General features: G+C 35.5%; 1 protein-coding gene across 10 annotated transcripts in view; it reads left to right on the top strand.

Annotated features, from left to right (window-relative positions):
- CHD9 (chromodomain helicase DNA binding protein 9) overlaps positions 1-20,966 on the top strand; it is a 247,294-nt gene that overhangs the window by 110,952 nt on the left and 115,376 nt on the right. For 5 of the 10 annotated variants that reach the window (XM_027869724.1, XM_027869722.1, XM_027869720.1 and 2 more), the window contains exon 4: positions 6,325-6,662. In XM_027869724.1, the coding sequence (XP_027725525.1) occupies positions 6,325-6,662 (338 nt within the window). Of the gene's footprint in view, positions 1-557; positions 579-4,822; positions 5,132-5,240; positions 5,493-6,207; positions 6,230-6,324; positions 6,663-20,966 lie in introns of those variants that run through there. The other 5 variants (XM_027869726.1, XM_027869725.1, XM_027869727.1 and 2 more) reach the window with 4 other exon arrangements.

The raw sequence follows: 20,966 nt of genomic DNA, 5'->3' as shown, positions 1-20,966 counted from the left end.
AAAGCAGATGATAATCCCTCTTCTTTAATGTAATTTCCACCGATAAAATCATATCAATTTCTGATATTTAACCATTTGACACTGCCAAGAACTTAGAGGGCGAGGACTTTCTTTTCTGAGTCTTCAATAGATGTGGCTGTAGCACTTTCAGGAGCAGTTTCCAGGCTGTATTTCTATAGGGCTTGCTTCCCACATAAGATATCTGAAGGTACTGAGCTGAGAGCATTGATATTCCCAAGGTTTTTGGGCTTAGGAGCCAGGGTCTCCATAAGGGCCTAAGGGGCAGTTGTGGTCAAGGAGGTGGTGGTGGTTTGAATTGTTGGGCACATGCTGCCTCCCATCTCCCCCTTGGAATGCCCTGCTGTGTCAGCTAGACTGCCTTGTAAGTGGCAGGTAGTTGAGAGTTGGTAGGGATTGCTGATCTTTCTCCACAGGAGTTGCTTCCGCAGATCATATCTGTGAAAATTATCCTGGAAGCTGGACCGGTCTCTCAGGATGCTGACCCTCCCAGGGCTCTGGTGCTTATCTGATTGTTGACAGCAGCTGGTCCACAGTTGTTGCTGGAGGTGATGAGGAAGGTAGGCTTCTTCTCCACAATGATTCCTTCCCTCAATGATGACCGTAGGGGTTGGGCTGGAAGCAAGTCTGGTGGTTTTGGGGACATCTCCAGCAAAATTATGGGGATGCAGCTAAATCAGTGTTTAGAGGATTATCTTATTTCTTCTCATCTGGTATCAATAAAAAATTCCTTGGATCTTGCATCTTGCTTTTACTCAATGACTTGAAATTGTTATAGAGTTACTATCTCCTTTGGGAAGATCTCTGGATTTACAAAGATTTTTAATACTGGTTGTTTTGTGGGGTTTTTTTTTGTTTTGTTTTGCTTTGTATTTTGTTTTGTTTTGTTTTTGTCTTTCCAGCTCTCATTCCTGAATCGTAGTTTTGTGTCAGGGCCACACTCCATTCCCTGTTTCTTTTTTAGATGGCTTGATTAACCCCACTTGTTCTTGCCCTGGGTCCCCCGGGTTTCTTCATGTTTCATTCCTGCTTCATTTTTAGGTGTGTCAATTGACTTTTCTTGTTCTTGCCCTGGATCCCTTGGGTTCCTGCACTGACCTCCATCTCCTGGGGTTAGGACCACCTACCTGTATCTTTAAGGTTCCAAGCTCTGAATCTTCAAGGTCCTCCGTGGGCTCTCAAGACAGTGTTAAGATCCATGGAGCTTCTGTATCTGAGCTATCATAGTCTGAGTACTATGGCACCGTATTGGTTACTGCCAGCTGCTACTCCCTAGGCTATTCTTAAGGTCTCCCTCCACTCTTTTTGCTTCTAGACACAGCCTTACAAGCTATACGTGTCCAGCTTTTGGTTGTACTGGGAGTCTACCCTGTAATGATACTAATGGTGACAGGAGCCCCTCCCTTTCCTATTACCCATGGATAGTTGACTTTTTATGCAATTCTGGGATGGAAGAAGTCACATATTGTAGTTTTTTAATGGATTTCTTGGTCATTTTTCAGTTTGTTGTGAACTTGAGTATCTTACCAGAGTAGGTATATGGGAGTTGGGTGGTCTGCCTCCTATTCAGGTAGCTGTTTACTCATTTTGAGGCTTGAAAGAAGCTAAGGATTCTAAGAATTGGAGGTAAGGAGGGAGTGCTTGGGAGACAGCCAGTATAAAGGCACAGAAGCAAAAAAATGTAGTGCCAGGTCCAGGTAGCAGTAAGTCAAGTTGTTGGAAGTTGTCCTATTTGACTGTAACAAACTCTGTGGGAAAAGGGAGAAGAGGGTGAGATTCAGTAAACCCAAAAAAATAGATTGGAGCCAGGTTGTGAAAGGGCCATGCTGAAGAGCTTGTATTTCTCCACTCCACCCAACCCAAAATACCTTCTTCCCAACTTTTCTATTACTGTCAAAGGCACTATTATCTTCCCAGTCAGCTAGTCTTATTCTCAGCTTCTCACCCCACAGATCCAAACTTTTGTAAATCTTTGTTGTCTTCTACCTTCATAACTTGTTTCATATGTGTCCCCTTCTCTCCACTCACACAATTGCCAATCTGGTACAAGGCCTCATTCATTACTTGGTGCCTTTACTATTGAAGAGCCTTTGATTGACCTTCCTACTTCAAGTCTCTCTCCATTCCAATCTGTCCTCTATTCAGATGCAAAATGATTTTCCTAAAGTGCAGGAATGATTGTCTCCTCTCTACTCAGTAAACTTCAATGGTTCCCTATTACATTCAGAATCAAATATAGAATACTGTTTGTCATGTAAAGCCCTTTGCAACCTATTCTTTTCCTACTTTTCCATTCTTTTTATTCTTTATTCTCCTCCTCAGTCTGTGATACAGTGACACTGGCCCACTTGATGTTCTGTCTTCTGACTCTGCTTTTTTGCTCGCTGTCCTTAGTACCTCAAATACTCTTCCTTATCACTTCTGTTTTCTAATTGCTCTGGCTTCCTTCAGGACTCACCTAAAATCTCACTTTTCTGCAAGAGACTTTTCTTATTCTTTCCTTGCCTCCCCTTCCCTCTGTCCTGGGAAGATGGGGCAGGGGGGTACTTTTCTCTGACATTACTTTCCATCTATCCTGTATATATCTTGTATATATAGTTATTTTTCATGTTGAAAGAAGGGGTGGCTTTTGTATTTTGTCTTTCTTTGTATCTCTGGCACTTAGCACAGTGCCTGGCAAATAGTAACCACTTATTAAATGCTTATTTGCTGACTGACTGAAGGTTTTGAGCATGGAGGTGACATGGCCGGACTTGTGCTTTGAGATGATTATTCCAAAAGTTGTGTAGAGAATATGTTAGAGAGGGCAGAGACTAGAAGCTGGGATTCATTTTAGGAGATTGTGGCTATAGTTAGAAATGAGGGACTGACCTAAGATGGTGTCTATATCAGTTTCTAAGGAGAGAAGGAAATAGTGCAAGGGATGTTGTGGAGTTAGAAATGACAAGGTTTGACAATTGATAAAATAAAAGGGAGCAATGAGTGAGAAGGAAGTGTGGGATGATTTCAAGTTTACAAATCTGACTGACTCTGAGAATGGTGGTACCTTCAACAGAAAAAAAGGAAAGTTTTGAGAAAGAGTGGGTCTAGGGAGGAATATACTGAGTAGTAAAGGTGAATAGTTTGAAGATCAAATGTAGGAAGTAATTGGTGACTGAAGGTATGCTATTGGGAAAATTAGCATGAGACTGGGGACTATGAGTAGAGAACCAAAACATTTCTCCCATTGATTTGGAGATTGTGGGAGATGGTGAGATTTCTTTTCTATGAGACTAAAGGGAAAGCCAGGATGAGAAGAGAGTGTGAAGAGGGTAAAAAAAAAATAGTTTTTATTAGGTACCGAAATCAATCAACCTAGAACTGGTACCTGTGAGTATAGTCACTAGTTAGACATGAAAATTCATGAAATATCATGCCCAAGGACTTTTTTTTTTTTTTTTTTGCCAAAAAGCAAATTGGATATATTCCAACTGATCCTGTTATACAAATAGGGGCTTTTCTGACCATGCCAATGCTCCTTTTATCAATGATTTCTATAAGTAGTCCACATTTAGTTAGGCTATGTCAATTCAATGTTTATCTTCTGATAGGAAGTTTTTGTGTTATTAACAATGGGATTTCTCTTAGATTAGGTGGTTGATTCTACAAGCCCTTTACAGTAATTATTCTTCACATAATCTCATGCAAAGCAGTAATATTTTTTCTGTTTTACAACTTAGAAAACCAAAGTAAAAAACTAAGGTAAAGTCAAATAACTAGCCAAGAGCAGCAGAGTTGATCTTTTGAACTGGAACTAAAATAATAAAATATAATTTTAGTGATACACTTTATATGAAAACATTTCCCAAAATGATGAAAGAAATTTTCAGCATCCAACAGCTAGCACAGTGCACCTGGCACATAGTAGGTGCTTTTATAAATTTTTTAAAGTTAAATTTGCTGTTTTTACACCTAGCATTTATATAATTGCCATGCCTTTTAAGAAAACAAATTTAAGACCATACTTGAAAAGCTTAGCACTAAACTTTATTTGGTGTATAGTGTAATGGTATAAAAGGAATTTGAATTTGTTGTGATTTTTAATGACAAGATGAATTTATTGGTAATCTTCAAATTAAGGGATTTTAAATAATAAGTATTGTTTTTATTAAAAATTAAAACTTAGAAGCCTTTGTATTTGATTCTTTTTTATGGTGTGTTAAGCTGAAATATCAGATTATATTTGTGAGTTTAAATGTAGATACCTACACTAATGATTTTTTAAAAATTTAAAGTGTAATGCATTTTAAAAAGAAGAACCTATAAAACCTTTTTTCTCTCCTTTTTCAAAGAGATCTCCAACTTCTTATATGATTATTTCGTGGACTAATCCCATAACCCATTGATCATCCTAAAGTATTTTTATATCATAAATATTTTTGTTTCTTTGCTAGAAATTGTATAGATCTGTGTGTATGTATGTATATATGTGTGTGGACATGTATATGTTTCTATATGCATGTACATATATAGCATGTTAGGTCATATCATAGTTTTAAGTTTTGTAGTTTTTTATTGTCAGTGTTTTCTTTGAAATTTAAAAAAAATACAGAAGGAGTGAAGTGGCAGGGTAAGAGTTAACAACCCTGCCACATGTAGGGAAGAGCAGTCCATTGGGGGTTAAATTGCAGAGTCTAATGGAATAATAACTGGTAGCACCATCTGCTGGCCTACTTCTGCAGAAGGAGTCAGTATTTTTAACGACATCTCTAATATTCATGCTGATGCATTTTGATGCTTTGTGCATTCATTTCTTTCTGTGCTTTGTTGGAATCTGGCTATCTGCTTACAGCTTTTGTGGAAACTCAGCTCTTTAGGAGAGGTTGACAGTCTTTGTCATACCTGAGTAGGCTAAACAGTGGATATATTCTTGTCAAGGAAGAAATATGTTGATAAATCACAATGTGTATTTGTGGAGGGTTGTTCATATCTTGGTTGCAGCTTGCTAAATAGGCCATTTAGGAATCTTCTTTCAATGCTTTTCTCTTGAGCACTGCCTGGGGTGGTGAAAAAGCAGAGGGCAAGCCTTTGTCTGACGCCAAAAATGTCTTCAGTGAAGAGGCCAAGAGGAAGGGTAAGTGAAAGCCTGACTGAGTGGGAGGAGGAGGGGTTCTTTGGGCTAAAAGGCTAATGGGATTGAATAACCTTCCTTATTACTGGCTGCTGCTGCGGGAGTCGTACTGCATCGCCATCTTGAGCTTGTTGCTGTTTTCTCGAGTCTTGGTTATTTGTTATAGCCTGTAGGCCTTAAGGTGGTATTTAGTGAGTGAGCCTAAACCCTGCCTCCTTTCCCAGTGCTGCAGCACTGCTGTGAAGCCTTTGATGAGGCACGTATAGAAAATGTATCCAGTGAAGTATACTGGATTTTGCCTGAAAATGTGTTTGGAAATTCCTGGTGGTTTTTCCCTTTGCTGTAGTCAGAGGCATGTTTACGGGTGAGAAAATAGCAAAGCTGTGATCTGTTCTGTATTTTGTTTGTGTGCATGTGTGTTTGAAGAAGAAATTCTTTCCATTCCTTTTTAAAAACTTGCATTATATATTACCTTCTTTGATATTTCAAAAACATTAGTCCTTTTCATGTAGAACTATCTATTAATGTACAATTTAATTTTCTCTACAATTGTTTGAATAGGAAAAAAATGAACAGGTAAACTCATAGAACTAAAAGTTTTTCAGTTTTATGTAAGGTACTAAATATATTTGCTAACTGACATTTGATGAGATTATACATATATATACAAATGATCCCAGATTGTATTTACTTATAAAAAAAAGATTTTTTTTTATAAATTCACTAATAAATTTTATAGCTAACAGTTCTAAATTTAGGTAATAATTTACATATTTGTATTAGTTTTGTAGTCCACATGTTCAAAAAGGAGGGGAAAGAGTTTTATTCCAAATGCACAAAAATATTTACAAGATTAAGATTTGATGTAGTCAATTACCAAGGTGGCCAAGAATGCTATGAAAATTTCAATGAATCTGTTCCATCTAGTTGTTGGGGTTTTTTTGTTTTGTTTTGTTTTTGGTATGCAGTCAGTACTAATTTAAAAGTCACAGTTCTGTTTGTTTTGAACCTACTGTACTTTTTGGTCAAACAAAATGTCTTAATATTCTTAGATTTGTTTACTTCACTTACATATTTGCTTATGTAACTCAGCTTTACTAGGTAAGCAGAATTTTCTAGTTCCAGATGTTTATGGGAATGACTTTAGATGTACTTATCTTCTGTAAAATATATTTTGTTTTTTTTTTTTTTTCCAGCCTCCTTCCTCTAAGAAAACTGATGGATCTGGGACATATGCTAAGTTACAGAATACCCAGGTGAGAGCCATGTCTGAGAAGAAGCAGAAAAGAAAGGTGGAATCAGAAAGCAAGCAAGAAAAAGCTAATCGTATTATATCAGAAGCAATAGCGAAAGCAAAGGAACGAGGGGAACGAAACATTCCTCGAGTAATGAGCCCTGAAAACTTTCCTAGTGTTTCAGCTGAAGGAAAGGAAGAAAAAAAAGGTAGAAGAATGAAATCTAAGCCAAAAGACAAGGAAAGCAAGAAAACAAAAACTTGTTCCTCAACCAAGTTAAAAGAGAAGACAAAAATTGGGTAAGTAGTTTAAGATTTAAGTTTAAATCAATTAATTTGGTTAAAAGTGGAACTGGCTTAATAATTTAAAAAAATATTTCTTATGTTGAACTAGCTTTCAATTTCTGTTTAGCATGCTATGCTGTATTTATTTACTCCTGCTTTTAATAACACTACAATTCTTAGTCAACAGATACATACAAAAGAATCCTTTTAGAAGCCATGTTATATTATTTGAAGGCTGAAGATTGTACGAAATGATCTCCCAAAATCTCGAAATTTCTAATAGTTAGTTTAGTTAATGTATATTTAGCTAATAGAAGAAACTTTGTTTTTGAAATGATATAGTTTATTGCCAAAAAAACAAGCAAAAGAAAAGCCTTAATGTTGCACTAGCATTTTACTCACTATAGAAAGCATACATTAAAATTCTTTTTAGTATTTCTTCAATGCAGTATATGTGTTTCACTGGTTACATTATAGTTTAGAAACAAGACAATAAAATGCATTCTAAAGGAAGTAGAGCTTCTATATCCATATTCTGCAGCTCTTCACACCCACACTAACCTTCAGATTGTTTTTTCAGTGTAGAAGAATGGGAAACAATTCCTAAGGTATATCACCCGGCCTAATCTCAAGGTTGTTTTGAGAAAGCAGTTCAAAAAGTCTTCAGATTTTACAAATTCTGGCCTTTCCTTGTAGACTGCCATGAAGTCCTTGTTTTATGCATCTATCTTTAAACAAAAGAGTAATTTGAATAATTGATTTCAGGAAATAATAATAATTTACATTCATGTAGGCTTTAAGGTTTACAAAGTGCCTTACCTACATTGTCTCATTTGTTTCTCACAACTTTTGGAAATAGCCACTTGCAAGTAATTTATTATCCCCATTTTAAGATGATTTTTACCTGGCTATTTACTCATTTGGGATCTTGGAGGAACATTTCTAATAATTATAACAACTCATTATATAGTGCTTTAAAGTTTGCAGAGTGCCTTGCCTACAGTATATCATTCTGGAGAATGTTATAAATTGAAATAGATATTTGCCCTCTTTTTAACTCATACGGAAGTATATCTGTTGAAGAGAATTCACTTTTTTTGAAAATGTGAATTTTTTCAGTAGATGATTAATATATAAATTTTAAAACTCATTTCATGTAAACCAATAAATATTGTGAATAAATTCTCAGCATTTTAAATGGAATAACAAAACTGAATTGTTCTAAAAAGAAAAAGCTAACCTTACATCTGCTGTTATTTATCAATAATAAAAATTGATTTTGTATTTTATTTGTAGTCAACTAATGAAGTTTGAAGATTAAATTTTCTGTTACTTCATATATATTTTATTTTTGTGGGTAAAAGTTTGATTTTCCAAAGATGGTTGAGGGAAACCAGCTTTTAAAAACTTTGATACATTGAAGTATTATTGAGTGCTTTAAAATGTTTCAAGGTTTTTTAGTATTTAAATTACAATTTGTTCAGATGTTATAAGCAAATGGTGGTGTATTGGTTTTGAAGGCTAGCAAGTCATTGCATAACGCAAAAGGAGAGTAGTAAAGAATCTTCAAATGGGGGAGTAATTAGAGCAGTTACAGTAGAAATTATTTTGTTAGCAAGTTTTAGGACCTGCCAAATGGGAGAAACTCAAGAAGTGAGTAGTAAAAAAAATAAATTAAAATGAGAGATGATTTAAAATTTAGAGTTAAGAGAAGAAATGGTTCAGAATTTTGAACATGAAATTGTGGAGTTTGGTAGAAAGGCTTGTTGATAAAACTAGAATGACTACTTCCATATAAGAATAATTTTTATGGCATTGATAAGTGTTAGTTCATGTTGATATTGAAGAAGATTAGCTATGTAATAGAGTATCTCTACTAGTGATAGGAAAGAACAAAAAGAGTTGAGAATAATTATAGCAGAAAAATAAGGTTAGCTTTTTCCATGTTTAGAATATAGAAACAATAAGGAATAGTGGATAAAGAAATTCCTTTGAGGTAAAGGCCTAATGACAAAGTAATAAGTCAGAGTAGAAAAAGTAGATTTGGTATTTGTATTAGTAATAAGCTGTTGGAGTAGAAGAAAACCACTTCTTGACTGCTTATGAGAAATAAGGATCTATTTAATTTTTAAATTTTATTTTTAAAATTAACGGGTAATTTATTTTCTCTCCCTTTCACTCCTCTCACCATCACCCCCACTGAGAAATAAAAAACAAAAACAAAACCTTCACCATAAATACGTGTAGTCAAGCCATGCATATCTCATTCTGCATATTGATTCTATTACCTTTTTGACAATTAGTAGGTAGCATTTTTCATCACAAATCCCCTAGAATCATGGTTGATGATTGCAATTATAACCACTTAAGAGGAGAAAAATGATGGTCTGAATAAATGAAATTCTTACATAATTGAGTAGTTCCATTTTAGCTAATGGTTTCAATGAAATATTTCACTATAGCTACAATTACAATAACTAATCCTGTAATGGTTATATGTCAGTATATATTGTCATTTTGAATTTGTAGTCATAAGATTATTTAATTCCATGAGTATTTTGAAAGTATTTAAATATATTGACAACTTCCATTTGTTTCATTCAAACTAGTGTCATTTAATGGTAAATACATGTAGTTCAAATTACTGTTTCTATTTTCCTGCTCATTTCAGGAAACTAGGGTTGTCACGTGACTTAAGGAAGATATCATGTAAATTTTAAAGGAGTGAATTCTGAAAGTTTCTCCAGTAGCAGTCTGAAGTATAGATTTGCACAGCAGTTGAACTTTTAAAATTTAGCAGTTTAAAACTTCGAAGACCCCTCTGATGCATGGGTAAAGTAGCTGGTTCCCTATAAAATGTGAATTCAGGGGCAAGCAAAGGCCAGTCTACCCCAAAATATATGTATAGCCTACCATAGTGCCAGAAATACTAATTATTTGAGCTACTAATACGAATTACCAATAATAAATGCTTAGGATGTGTATAGCTTTTTACTGATTTCATTTTATCTTCTCAGGAATTCTGAAGTCAGTTATCCTACCTCATTGGTGTTATGGTATAGTTTGAAAGACTGTATTTGGAGTTATAGGACCTGAGTGTAACCTAGCTCTTCCCCTTACTTAGACAAATTACTCAACTTCCTTGAGCCTTATTTTCTTCCTCTTTAAAATAAAGGTTTTGGACTGTACGGTCTGTGGGAAAGGCATTTTCTAGCTATAAATCTTTTGATACCTATTTTACAAATTCAAAAATGAAGATACAAAGAAATGAAGTGATTTGCCAGAAATTATATATAGTTAGGTAGTGAAGGAACTGGGACAAAGAATCTTGGTCTAAGAGTAGCCAAACTTTCAGTTGCATTAGGCTACCTATTTGTTAAGACATTCTATCTAGAAAATCTCAGTTAAAATTGAAAGATAACTTAAGGAAGGAGTAATACATAAAAACTGGCTAGCACTTAATATCACATTCATATGGATTGGGTTATCAGACTAGGTCAAAATGATTTGTAGGATAGGTAAATATTTGGGGGTGTAGTCTGGAAAAGGAATGAAACCTTTTTTTTGCTAGGTAGGGAAAGCTCAAAAAGTGAAGTCCTTTAGTGGGAACTCAAGCAGCCTTAAGGGAATACCGGGCATCAGGAAGTAGCATTAAAAAGAGGAAAACAGTGGGGGAAGGAAACTAAAAAACAAACTTACTCTACTTCATTGTTTGCCTGTGGTTAGCCCAACTGCCAGTTACGTTATTAAGAAATTACCTTTCAGGAAGAAGAGATATTTTGTCAGTCACCAGAAGTAATTTAAAATTAAATGTCTACTTCAATCCATAAATGTACTTAAACCTTGATCTCTGATTTCAGTTTGTTAAAATAGAAAGTATAAATAATAAGAGGGAAGTATGAATGCAATAATTTAGGATTATGAATGAAGAATTCTGACGTGTTAGCAAAATGTGAAGACCACCAACAATGGTTTCTTTGTGGGCATGTTACTAAATTAGATTATGTGATGGTATATTGAGATGCTTAATTTATATTATGTGACTTTAACTTCCTTCTGGGTACAGATAGTTCCGTTCTTTATATCTCCAACACAATGCCTTGCGTTTAATAAACACTTAATAAATACTTGTCTTCACTCTTACTTCATTTGCTTTTAAAGTCAGGAGATAGGGGTTTGAAACTGAGCTTAGTTTGGTACCATTTGTATGATCTTGGACCCTCAACTCTTCTGGCCCTCAGTTTCCTCTCCTGAAAAAAGGTTATAGGACTGTATGTCTCTAATGCCTTTTTTGGCCTCCTTATTTAATGAATTAGTCTTCTTTACTAAAGCTGCCTCCTTCATTATCCTTGGCTATTTTTAAAAATTAGTATAGGAATAGAAGTTCATATCTTGTACTAAAAGTAACTTTTAATATCTTTAAGGGAGAAGATGAAACAAGGGGAAAATAGTGCATGTTATTTGACTTACCTCTTTAGAATAGCACAGGAATATAAACAGGAATTGATTTGGACAATATAATTTTTTTAAAGTAAGCCTATATTTATACTTCTCAAAAAAAAGTAAAATCTATTTCATGTTTGAAAACTGGATTTTTGCTTTGTTCATTTTTTAAGCATTTGGAAGGAATTTATGGGGGGGAAACTCAATTATTTTCCCAGGTATTGACATAGTATGACCATAACTAATGATACTCTGTTTGTGAGTGAATTTCTTGCAAATATAAAAAGGTGAATGTCACATGTTGCTAGTTACCTCATGATTGTTTATGTGGAAAAAACACAGTGACTTAAAACTGGTTTAGAAATGTATTGAAATCTTAAATAGGATAGCAATGAACAGTCCATATCACTCAACATAACACCCATGATCCTCATTTAAGTTTTTTTTAAGTGCCTTTTAAAATTTGGTTAAAGGGAAAAAAAAAAGTTTTTCCAGGATAAGCACTATTACAACTATTAAATACTAAAAATCTCATTTTACCTGCTTAATGTTTCCTTTTTTCTGAAATGATTGTCTCTAAAGCATTTTATATTCAGTGACTGTAAAATAGTGCATTATGCCTCCAAATAAAAATTGTTATAAAAAATTACATTTTTATTTCCTTTACTATGAAGAATTGAGTGAACTTATCATAACAAATGAGCTAATTGGATAAGATACATTGTTTGTCCAATTATTTCAATGAGTGAATCAGCAGGGGGCAATTACAGATTGACACAGTGTATAACACAGCTTGTTACACAGCATCTACTAATGGCATGTGGGCAGGATTTAGATAAGTGCATAAATTAAATGTGAAAATCAAATATAGACACACCAAGTATAAACACTGGAGTTTTCCAGTGCCAGTATTTATTATATGGGTTAACGTGCTGAATTTGTACCTTAGCTCCTAATTGTCCTTTTCTGTCAGAAACAACTTTTGTTTTGAATTGTACTCACTTAAGTTGTCACTTTCTTTTACTTTCATTTAATTTTTAAAAATTTTAAACTTTAGTAACACGTCATTACATTTTCAAAACAGCTTGAACAATGAAGGTCCTTCTTAATAAATTACTTCTTTGTGATTTAGAATTGTAGACTCTTAGAACTAGAAGCAAACTTAAAGGTCATCAAGGCCAATTCCTTTGCTTAAGCATATTGACATCCAAGCTTATCTAGCTAGTAAGTGGGGGAACCAGATATACAGCACGATATTTTGTCTACTTATATATCATAGTCTTCCTCTTCTTTATAATGTATTTCTCTTTAAAAATGATAGTCTTTGAGACTTATAAAAATAATTGTTATCTTTGCATGGTGAGCACTAGCTTTAAAACTTACAGTGGGATCTTATGGTTAGCTAAGTGTGTGTACATCTGTGTGTGCACACAAATGCACACACACCCCCCTCTGCAGGAAGGTGTTGGTGGTGTTGGTTGGATTCAGTTGGTACAGGCTACCTCCTGTCTTTCCTTTAGAGTGTTTTGCTGCTTCATCCAGACTGGCTTGCCTGGCACCATAGGTGGCAGTTGGTTGGCCATTGGTGAGAATATCTGGCCAGTTTGAATCAGTGAACATTCTGATTGATACATTTTAAAAGTACAATGTAATAAATTACTTGCTAACAGTTTTCCAGGTGGGAGATCCTGCTTAACTTCTTCTATTAAATAGGTATGTTAATCTGTGTGTAGGACAGTCTTAGATTTTTATATTCATTTGTAATTTACATTATCAGTTTTTTTACAGTTTTCCTAAAGGTTTTAAGAAAAAAAATGTTTTCTTAAGTTGATGTAATGTGACCCTGAAATTTTTTCTTTATTTTTAAAAATATATTTTTATTGATACATTTTGTTTTTATATCACTCAGATCTCTCTATGTATCCTTTCCCACTCTCCTTCCAGAGTCATCTTATATGACAACTTTTTTTAATGAGAAAAAAATTTAGCAAAACCGATTAATATGTTGAAAAAAAATCTGACATTATTTGTAATGTTCTACCTCCTCATATCTGCAAAGGAGAGGAAGGAGGTGTCATCTCATATCTTTGGAGCCAGGCTTGTTCTTTATAATTTCACAACATTCATTTTCTTCTTATATGGTAATAGTTGATGTGTCCTCCATTCTTCTAGTTCTGCTTTTTTTTTTTGCTTTGCATTATAAAAGCCTTTACAGAGTTGTCTGTATGCATCACATTTGTCAGTTTTAATTACATTATGGTATTTCATTTTTTGTTAATGTTCCACAATTTACTTGATAGTTCTCTTGTTTTAAGTTTTGTTATTTTCTTTTGCAATTACATGTAATGTTGCTACAAAAATCTATGAATAAAGATAGCCCTTTTTGGCTGTTTTTATTACCACATATTAATAGTCAAATTATTAGTTTTAAGATGATTTTTGAACTTTAATGTATACAACCGTGGGTTTTTCAAAAAGATTTGAATTTCAAAAAGAAATTCAAAAAGATTTGAATTTCAAAAAATACAAAATTTAAGTCTGCTAGCATGACTGAATGTCTATATTCCTCCACAACCCTGCCAGCATTGAGTTTCATTGCTTTTAATTGGTTTTGGCAGTTTGATGGGTATGAATTGGTATTTCTAAGATACCTCAATTTGAATCTCTTTGATTATTTGTGAGTTGGAGCATTTTTTCAAGTTATCTTTCATAATTTGTGTTTCCATGTTTGAAAAGTGGCTGATCTTTTCTAGCCCTAGAAGGAACCTCAAAGGCAATGTAATATGTAATATGGTCCCCTCATTTTATATATCAGGAAATGGAGGGCCAGGGAAGATTAGTACACATTGTATCTTCTAAAATAATATAAACTCCGTCAGGGCAGGAATAGTTTCAATTTTTACTTTTTGTATCTTCAGGTCCTATTACAGTACCTGGTACATAGTGGGCACTTAAGTACTTATTCATTGATTAATTTACATGATACTTTAAAAGTGACTCAAATTTACTGACATGTCAGAAAATGTAAATCTCAACATAATCTTTCTTTTATTTGACAAATGTTTGTTTGGCATTTTTCTAACTACTCCATATTTATATTCTGTTTTTACAAGTTCCCCATTTTTTTCTACTTTGCTCCTTTTTTTACAACAGCTTAAAAGTCGTAGATGCTAGTTTACTCAGCAGTCAGTCACCAAGTATTTATTAAGTGCTTACCATATTCTAGGCACTTTACTAAGCTATGAGGATACAAAGAAAGGCAAGAACAGGTCCCACCTTTAATCAGCTCAATTTTATTGGGGGAAACAACATGCAAAAAATTATACATACAAGGTATATACAGTCTAAATGGAAGGTAATCTCAGGGAAGGGCAGCAGCAACAGATGGTAGAGGGAATCAGGAAAGGCCTCCCTGCAAAGGGTGGCACTTGAGATAAATCTTGAAGGAAACCAGGAAATTAAAGAAGCTAAGATGAGAAGTGAGAGCATTCCAGGTATGGAGCACAGCAGTGAGAAGGAGCAGAGTTGGGAAATGGATTGTTGTGTTCAAGGAATTAGAAGAAGACGGTGTCACTGGATTGTAGAACACATGGAAGGGAGTGAAGTGAAAGTAGGCAAGAGAGATAGAAAAGGGTGAGGTTGTTAAGGGTTTTAAATGTCAAAAGGATTCTATATTTGATCCTGAAGGTACAACAAGAAGCAGCTGCCATTGGTCCTTCCCCCCCTCTCCCACCCTTTTTCCTGGGTGGAAGTTTCATGGGGGAAGAATTGACATCATCAGGCCTGTGCTTTAGGGAAATCACTTTGGCAGCCGAGTGGAGGATGGATTGAAGTGGGAGAGACTTGAGGGTGGGAGACCAACTAGAAGGCTGTTGTGAGATGATGAAAGCCTACATTAGGGTAGCAAATACTATAAAGTTAAATGAATTCCCCAATAATTCAAGATAGAAAGAAGAGTTTAACCAGTGCATGGAGAAATGGCCTGGAAAGTACTTTGAATGGAGAGATTAGAGGTCATAGTGAGGCTGAAGAACAGGAAAAGGGGTTGTAAACCAGAGAGAAAGATAGATTGATAAAAGGCAGAGTAGATAAAGGAATTTCAGAGTTCATGAGCATGGAATTAGAACACTTATAAGTATTGATATGATGATCTCTGTGTAGATGAGTTGCAGTGGAAGTCATGAGAATGAACTAGAAATAGTTAAGGTGTTTGAGAATTATCAGTGTGTGTTGAAGTTCCCTAGAATGAGGGCACAAGTTGGAATGCAGAGAGAAACTATGATCCAGGCACTGAATTCATTGAGGAAGGATGGAGAATGTCATAGGAGTCATTAAATAACAGCTACTGGAATCATGATTGGATGATAAATTGTGGTCTGAATGAACCTAAAAGGAGAGGTTCCTGAATGATGATGATAGAGGAAGAGTCTGAAAGTGGATATTGGAGGAACAAGGAGATTACAACAGCTTTAGAATGGGTGGGTGGCCAGGGATGCAATGTCAACAGACTTGTGGCAACTCTTAGTGAGAGCTAGAAAATAGCAGGAATTTGGGGCAGCTAGGTGGCACAGTGGATAGAGCACCGGCCCTAGATTCAGGAGGACCTGAGTTCAAATCCAACCTCAGACACATAACATGTACTAGGTGTGTGACCCTGGGCAAGTCACTTAACACCACTGCCTAGCCAAAAAAAAAAAAAGAAAAGAAAAGAAAATAGCGGGAATAAGAAAGGGAAAAGTTTCAAATAAAAACAAATTTATTAATAGTATATCAAGCAGAGAACATAGTGGAAGAGGAAGGTAAATCTAGAGTGGGACTTGGGGGTGTGGAGTAGGGTTGCAGAAGATGAGAATGAGGGTCAGTGGGAGATAGGGGATGAGAGTTGTATAAAGGGGGTGGGATTTATTTTCATAGCATACTTTTATATTTGTGCATTGGAGGCACAAAGGAAACTCCTAAGTAAAAAAAAAAAATTAATACACCAGTAAACAATGTAAATATTTCTCCCCAATGTGGTTCTAGGTTAGGGATCCTGTGTCAAGTGAGAGGAATGATAGGGTTCACAGTTAACCCATTGTTGGGTGTGAAGAATGTTAAGTCATCTCTTAGAGAAGCAAAGTCAGCCAGCCTGGTTCTTTGACTTTTCCATCTTCTATAGTTCCTTTTTAAAATGCATATATTTCTGGGAAGGATTACTCTTTAAACCTTATCTGCTAATTCTCTAGCAGAAATTATTTGATTACCAATTGAAGATTAGGACAGTTTAAGTATAGATGCTGTGGGAAGAGAGTGTCCAGAAACTTTCATTGTGTTTAAAAGATTCAGACCATCTGGTTTTTGAGTGCAGAATTCTCCACCTTTGACGTTCACTGTGGGAAAAATGTTGGTTGAGTGCCCTTCAAATGAACTTTTCCTGCACCATGAAAATCAAGACCTGCTTTTGTTCAGTAAACCCTTCTTTAAAAACCATTTCTATGGTAGCATTTCATTTGGTGAACTCAGCGTAATCTCTGTGGCCTTTTAAACATCCAAATGAAGTATCCTAAATTAAATTAAAACTTTCAATACTTGTTTATTTGGATTTTTTTTGAGGGGTCAGACTTGTTATTTTATTGATATAGAGAACTCACTGAAAGGAAACTCCCACTACCAGTGCAGATTAGCCACTCTTCTAAAATTTATATATATATATATATTTTTTTGCGAGGCAGTTGGGGTTAAGTGACTTGCCCAGAGTCACACAGCTAGTAAGTGTCAAGTGTTTGATCTGAGACAGGATTTGAACTCAGGTCCTCCTGACTCCAGGGCCAGTGCTGTATCCACTGGGCCACCTAACTGCCCCAAATTTATATTCTGAAAGAGTTGCCTAGAGTACTGAGAAGGTAAATGACTTGCCTGAGATCACATAGCCAGTATGTTTCAAAGACTAAATTTGAACCCAGGTCTAACTGATTCTGAGGGATGCTTTTTATTTATCAAGCCTCTCTTCTATATTTTTAAAAGCAGGAAAAGGTCACATAGTTAGATTATCTACTTGACCAAATTACTATGAGGAATATGTGGGAAATGAATGGTGACTGCTCACAAGGCATACATTTCCTGAAATGAATAAAAGGACGTTTGGAAGTAGATTTTATGAGTGCTACAAAAATATAACAACTAGCATGCTGTGTCATAGCGATTTAAAAAAATTTTCCAATTTGAAGAGTGAGAAAGATAAGGGATAGTGGCTGGAGAGTCTACCTTAGAGTCAGGAAGACCTAATAACAATAATAACAATAAAGGTTATAGCAGCTATCATTTATCTTCTGTCGACTATGTGCTCAAAGCTTTACAAAATTACTTCATTTGATCCTCACAACGACTGTGGGAGGTAGATGCTATTATTATTCCCATTTAAAAGTTGAGGAAACAGAGTTAAGTGACTTGTCTAAAGTCACACAGCTAGTAAGTATCTGAGGCTGGATTTGAGGCCAGAATTTTACTCAGGTCTTTCTGACTCTCGCCCCATTATTCTGTTCACTGTACCATCCAGCTGCTTAAGACCAGTGCTCAAATTCCTGTCTCTGATACTTACTAGTTATACACCTATGGGCAAATCACTTAATGTCTTTGTGCTTCAGTTTCCTTACCTGTAAATTAAGGGATTTGGACTCAGTAGCTTCCAAGGTTCATTCTAGCTCTAAGTCTCTGATCTTCTGACACACCCTGGTTACATGATTCTGGGCAAGCCATTTAAATCCCCATTGTCCCAGGCGAGACTTGGCAAATGATTAAATATGGAGGGTAAAAGAGAATTCGGACTTAAGCATGACTCCCTAGTTGGGAACCTGGGTAACTGAAAATTAGTGACCAGGATGGAAAAAGGGAAGTTCAGAAGTGGAGGAGGAGGAGAATAGAAATTTGGATATGTTGAGTTTGAGGTAATTAGGGGAAATATCCAATGGGCAATTAGTGATGTGAGACTGGAACTCAGTTGAGAGACTAGTACTAGATATATAAATCTGAGTCATCTGCATAGACTGAACATGAGAGAAAAGGGAGAAGTAGGGAGTAGAGAGAGAAATGGGTCTAGGACAGAACCTTAGGATCATTTCATATGTGTCTGAAGATATGTGACATTCATAATGATTCAGCAAAAGAAACTGAGGCATGTAGAAAGAGAAATAAAAGAAAGCCAAGTTACAAAAATCCAGAGAAAAAAGAGTATTCCTAGAGGAAAGGATGATCAGCAGTTGTCAGATGTTTCCGAGAGAATGAGAGAGATTGAGAAAAGGCCATTGGATTTGTCAGTTGGTAACTTTAGAGAGAGGGCAGCTAGATGGTGCACTGGATAGAGTGTGGGGCCTGGAATCAGGAAGATAAGTCTTCCTGAGTTCACATCTGGTCTCAGACACTAGCTGTGTGATCCTGGGCAAGTCATTTAACCCTTTTGCCTCAGTTTCCTCGTCTGTCAAATGAGCTAGAGAAGGAAATGGCAAATCATTCCAGTATCTTTGCCAAGAAAATCCCAAATGAGGTCAAGAAGAGTCAGACACAACTGAAAAACAACTGAACAACAAAAACTTTAGAGAAAGTTTTCAGTTTCAGTTAAGGGAAATTGGAAGCTGAAGAGGTTAAGAAGTGAATGAGAGAAAATAAAAGCAGCATAACGTGAGCATAAACGTCTTTTTCTAGGATTTTGGCTGTGAAAAGGAGGGAGTGATTTAGGATAATAGTTTGAAGAGATGATTGGTTCAAGCCTTGATTTTTTAGGAATGGAGGAGACCTGGTCATATATGTAGGTAGTAGAGAATGAATTAGTAGAGAGGGAGAAATAGAAAATTAGAAGGGAGGATGATTTTGGAGGTTGTCTGCCAGTATAAATGGTAAGGGGAGGAGATAAAGGATATAAGAGAGATTGGTCTTGGAGAAAAGGGCCACCTCTTCAGAGTTAAGAGTAAGTAAAGGGAGAGAAGATTTCATGTCAAAGGGTTTTGAGATGTAGAGTAGTGGAGAAGAGGGTTTTTTTTTTTTTGTTGTTGTTGTTGTTTTGTTTTGGTTTTGGTGGAAAGGAGACTAGGTTTCCCTATTTCACCCAGTCTGTAAGTACAGCAACCACTCATGGACCCAATTCCACTCCGAACTGTCATGAGAGCTTTTACCTGCCCCATTTCTTTTTTTTGGGGGGCAGTTGGGGTTAAGTGACTTGCCCAGGGTCACACAGCTAGTAAGTGTCAAGTGTTTGGTCTGAGGCCAGATTTGAACTCAGGTCCTCCTGACTTCAGGGCTGGTGTTCTATCCACTGCGCCACCTAGCTGCCCCTATGCTTCCTTTTACAATTTAGAATGCTGTACCATGGAAAAGATCAATAACTTGAAATGCTTTGTAAATGTGTTGGTTTTGCCTTAGTTATATAGACACTCGAGTCCATCCTCCACTTGGCTGTCAAAAGTGATTTTTCTAAAGCACAAGTTTGACCATGTCATCCCTCCTACTCAGTAAACTCCAGGGTCTCCTTATCACTTCCAGGATCAAATATGAAATCCTCTGCTATTCAAAGCTCTTTATAGCCTTCTCTGTAATTAGACCTTTTGGGTTTCATAGTGACTTTTTGTTCATGAAAAATAATAATCTGACTAGTGTTACTTGTGTATACCTTGAGAGGTTTATTTTCTGACCCATGATTCTTTTTACCTTAATTTTTATTATGGTGGTGTTCATTTGGGTTATTTATAAATAATTTATATGATGATCATAGTTTAATATGTAGTAGTAGTTACTGTTTGTGTTGCATGTGGCATTGTTTTTCTTATCTCATCAACTTTAAGAACTAAACATTACCTCTCCACTTAAGATTGTTGTATGTTATCATCCCCATGCTTTTAGGAAAGTTTTTGTATTATTGAATAGCCATGCTACATTACTTTATGCTGATCTGTAATACTTTGTGGGTCTTCTGAAATTCAGTACTTAAAAGATTCATGTTTTTGTCAGTGTGAGTACTCCCTTTACTGATGTAGTTTTGTTACCCCCCAATCACATGTAAAGAAAATTTTTAACATTCACTTTAAAAAATTTTTGAGTTTGAAATTTTCTCTCTCCTTCTTTCACTTCCCCTCTCGAGATAGTAAGCAATTTGATATAGGTTATATATGTTCAATCATGCAAAACATATTACCATATTAGTCATATGAAAAAAGACATCGACACAAAGGAAAAAAACATGCTTTGATCTGCATTCAGACTGTCAATTCTTTATCGAGGTGGATAGCAATTTTTCACAGTGAGTACTTTGAAATTGTCTTGGATCATTGTATTGCTGAGAACAGCAAAGTCATTCACAATTGAGCATCATATATTATTGCTGTTACTTTGTACAATGTTCTCCTGGTTCTGCTCACTTCATTTTGCATCAGTTCATGTAAGTCTGTCCAGGTTGTTTTGAAATCTACCTTGAGTTGCTTTTATCAGAAATGACTTGTTGCCTACTCTTCTGGTGATGAGCCTTTCCAGAATTACTTAAGTTACTCCTCAGCATATAATCCATTAGCAAGGCTGTACTAGAAACTTGCCTGGCTTAGTAGTATCTGCCAAACTTATACTCTGCTGACAAAACCTAAGCAAGCAATACTGTCATACGTGAGGCGTTACAATGGAACTTTAGGGAAGGTTCTTTAACACCTTGCTTAATAGTAACATTTTGTCAGTGAGACCCAGTCAGTGAGCATTCTGCTAAGGATCAACATGTTCAAGTTGTCATTGTTAGTAAGCTTGTTCTGTTTTTTACTAGCATGGCTTGTAATTGTTGGTGATGAAACTTATACAGAAATAGAATGTTGTCTTTATTGAGTCCAACCAAATCTTAAATATTTGTTATTTTAATTTTAATTTCAT

Source organism: Vombatus ursinus, unplaced genomic scaffold, assembly GCF_900497805.2.
Source record: "Vombatus ursinus unplaced genomic scaffold, bare-nosed wombat genome assembly UNPS02014793.1, whole genome shotgun sequence".
Taxonomy (NCBI): Eukaryota; Metazoa; Chordata; class Mammalia; order Diprotodontia; family Vombatidae; genus Vombatus; species Vombatus ursinus.
Note: the sequence above shows the minus strand (reverse complement) of the source record. Positions and strands in the feature narration are given on the sequence as shown.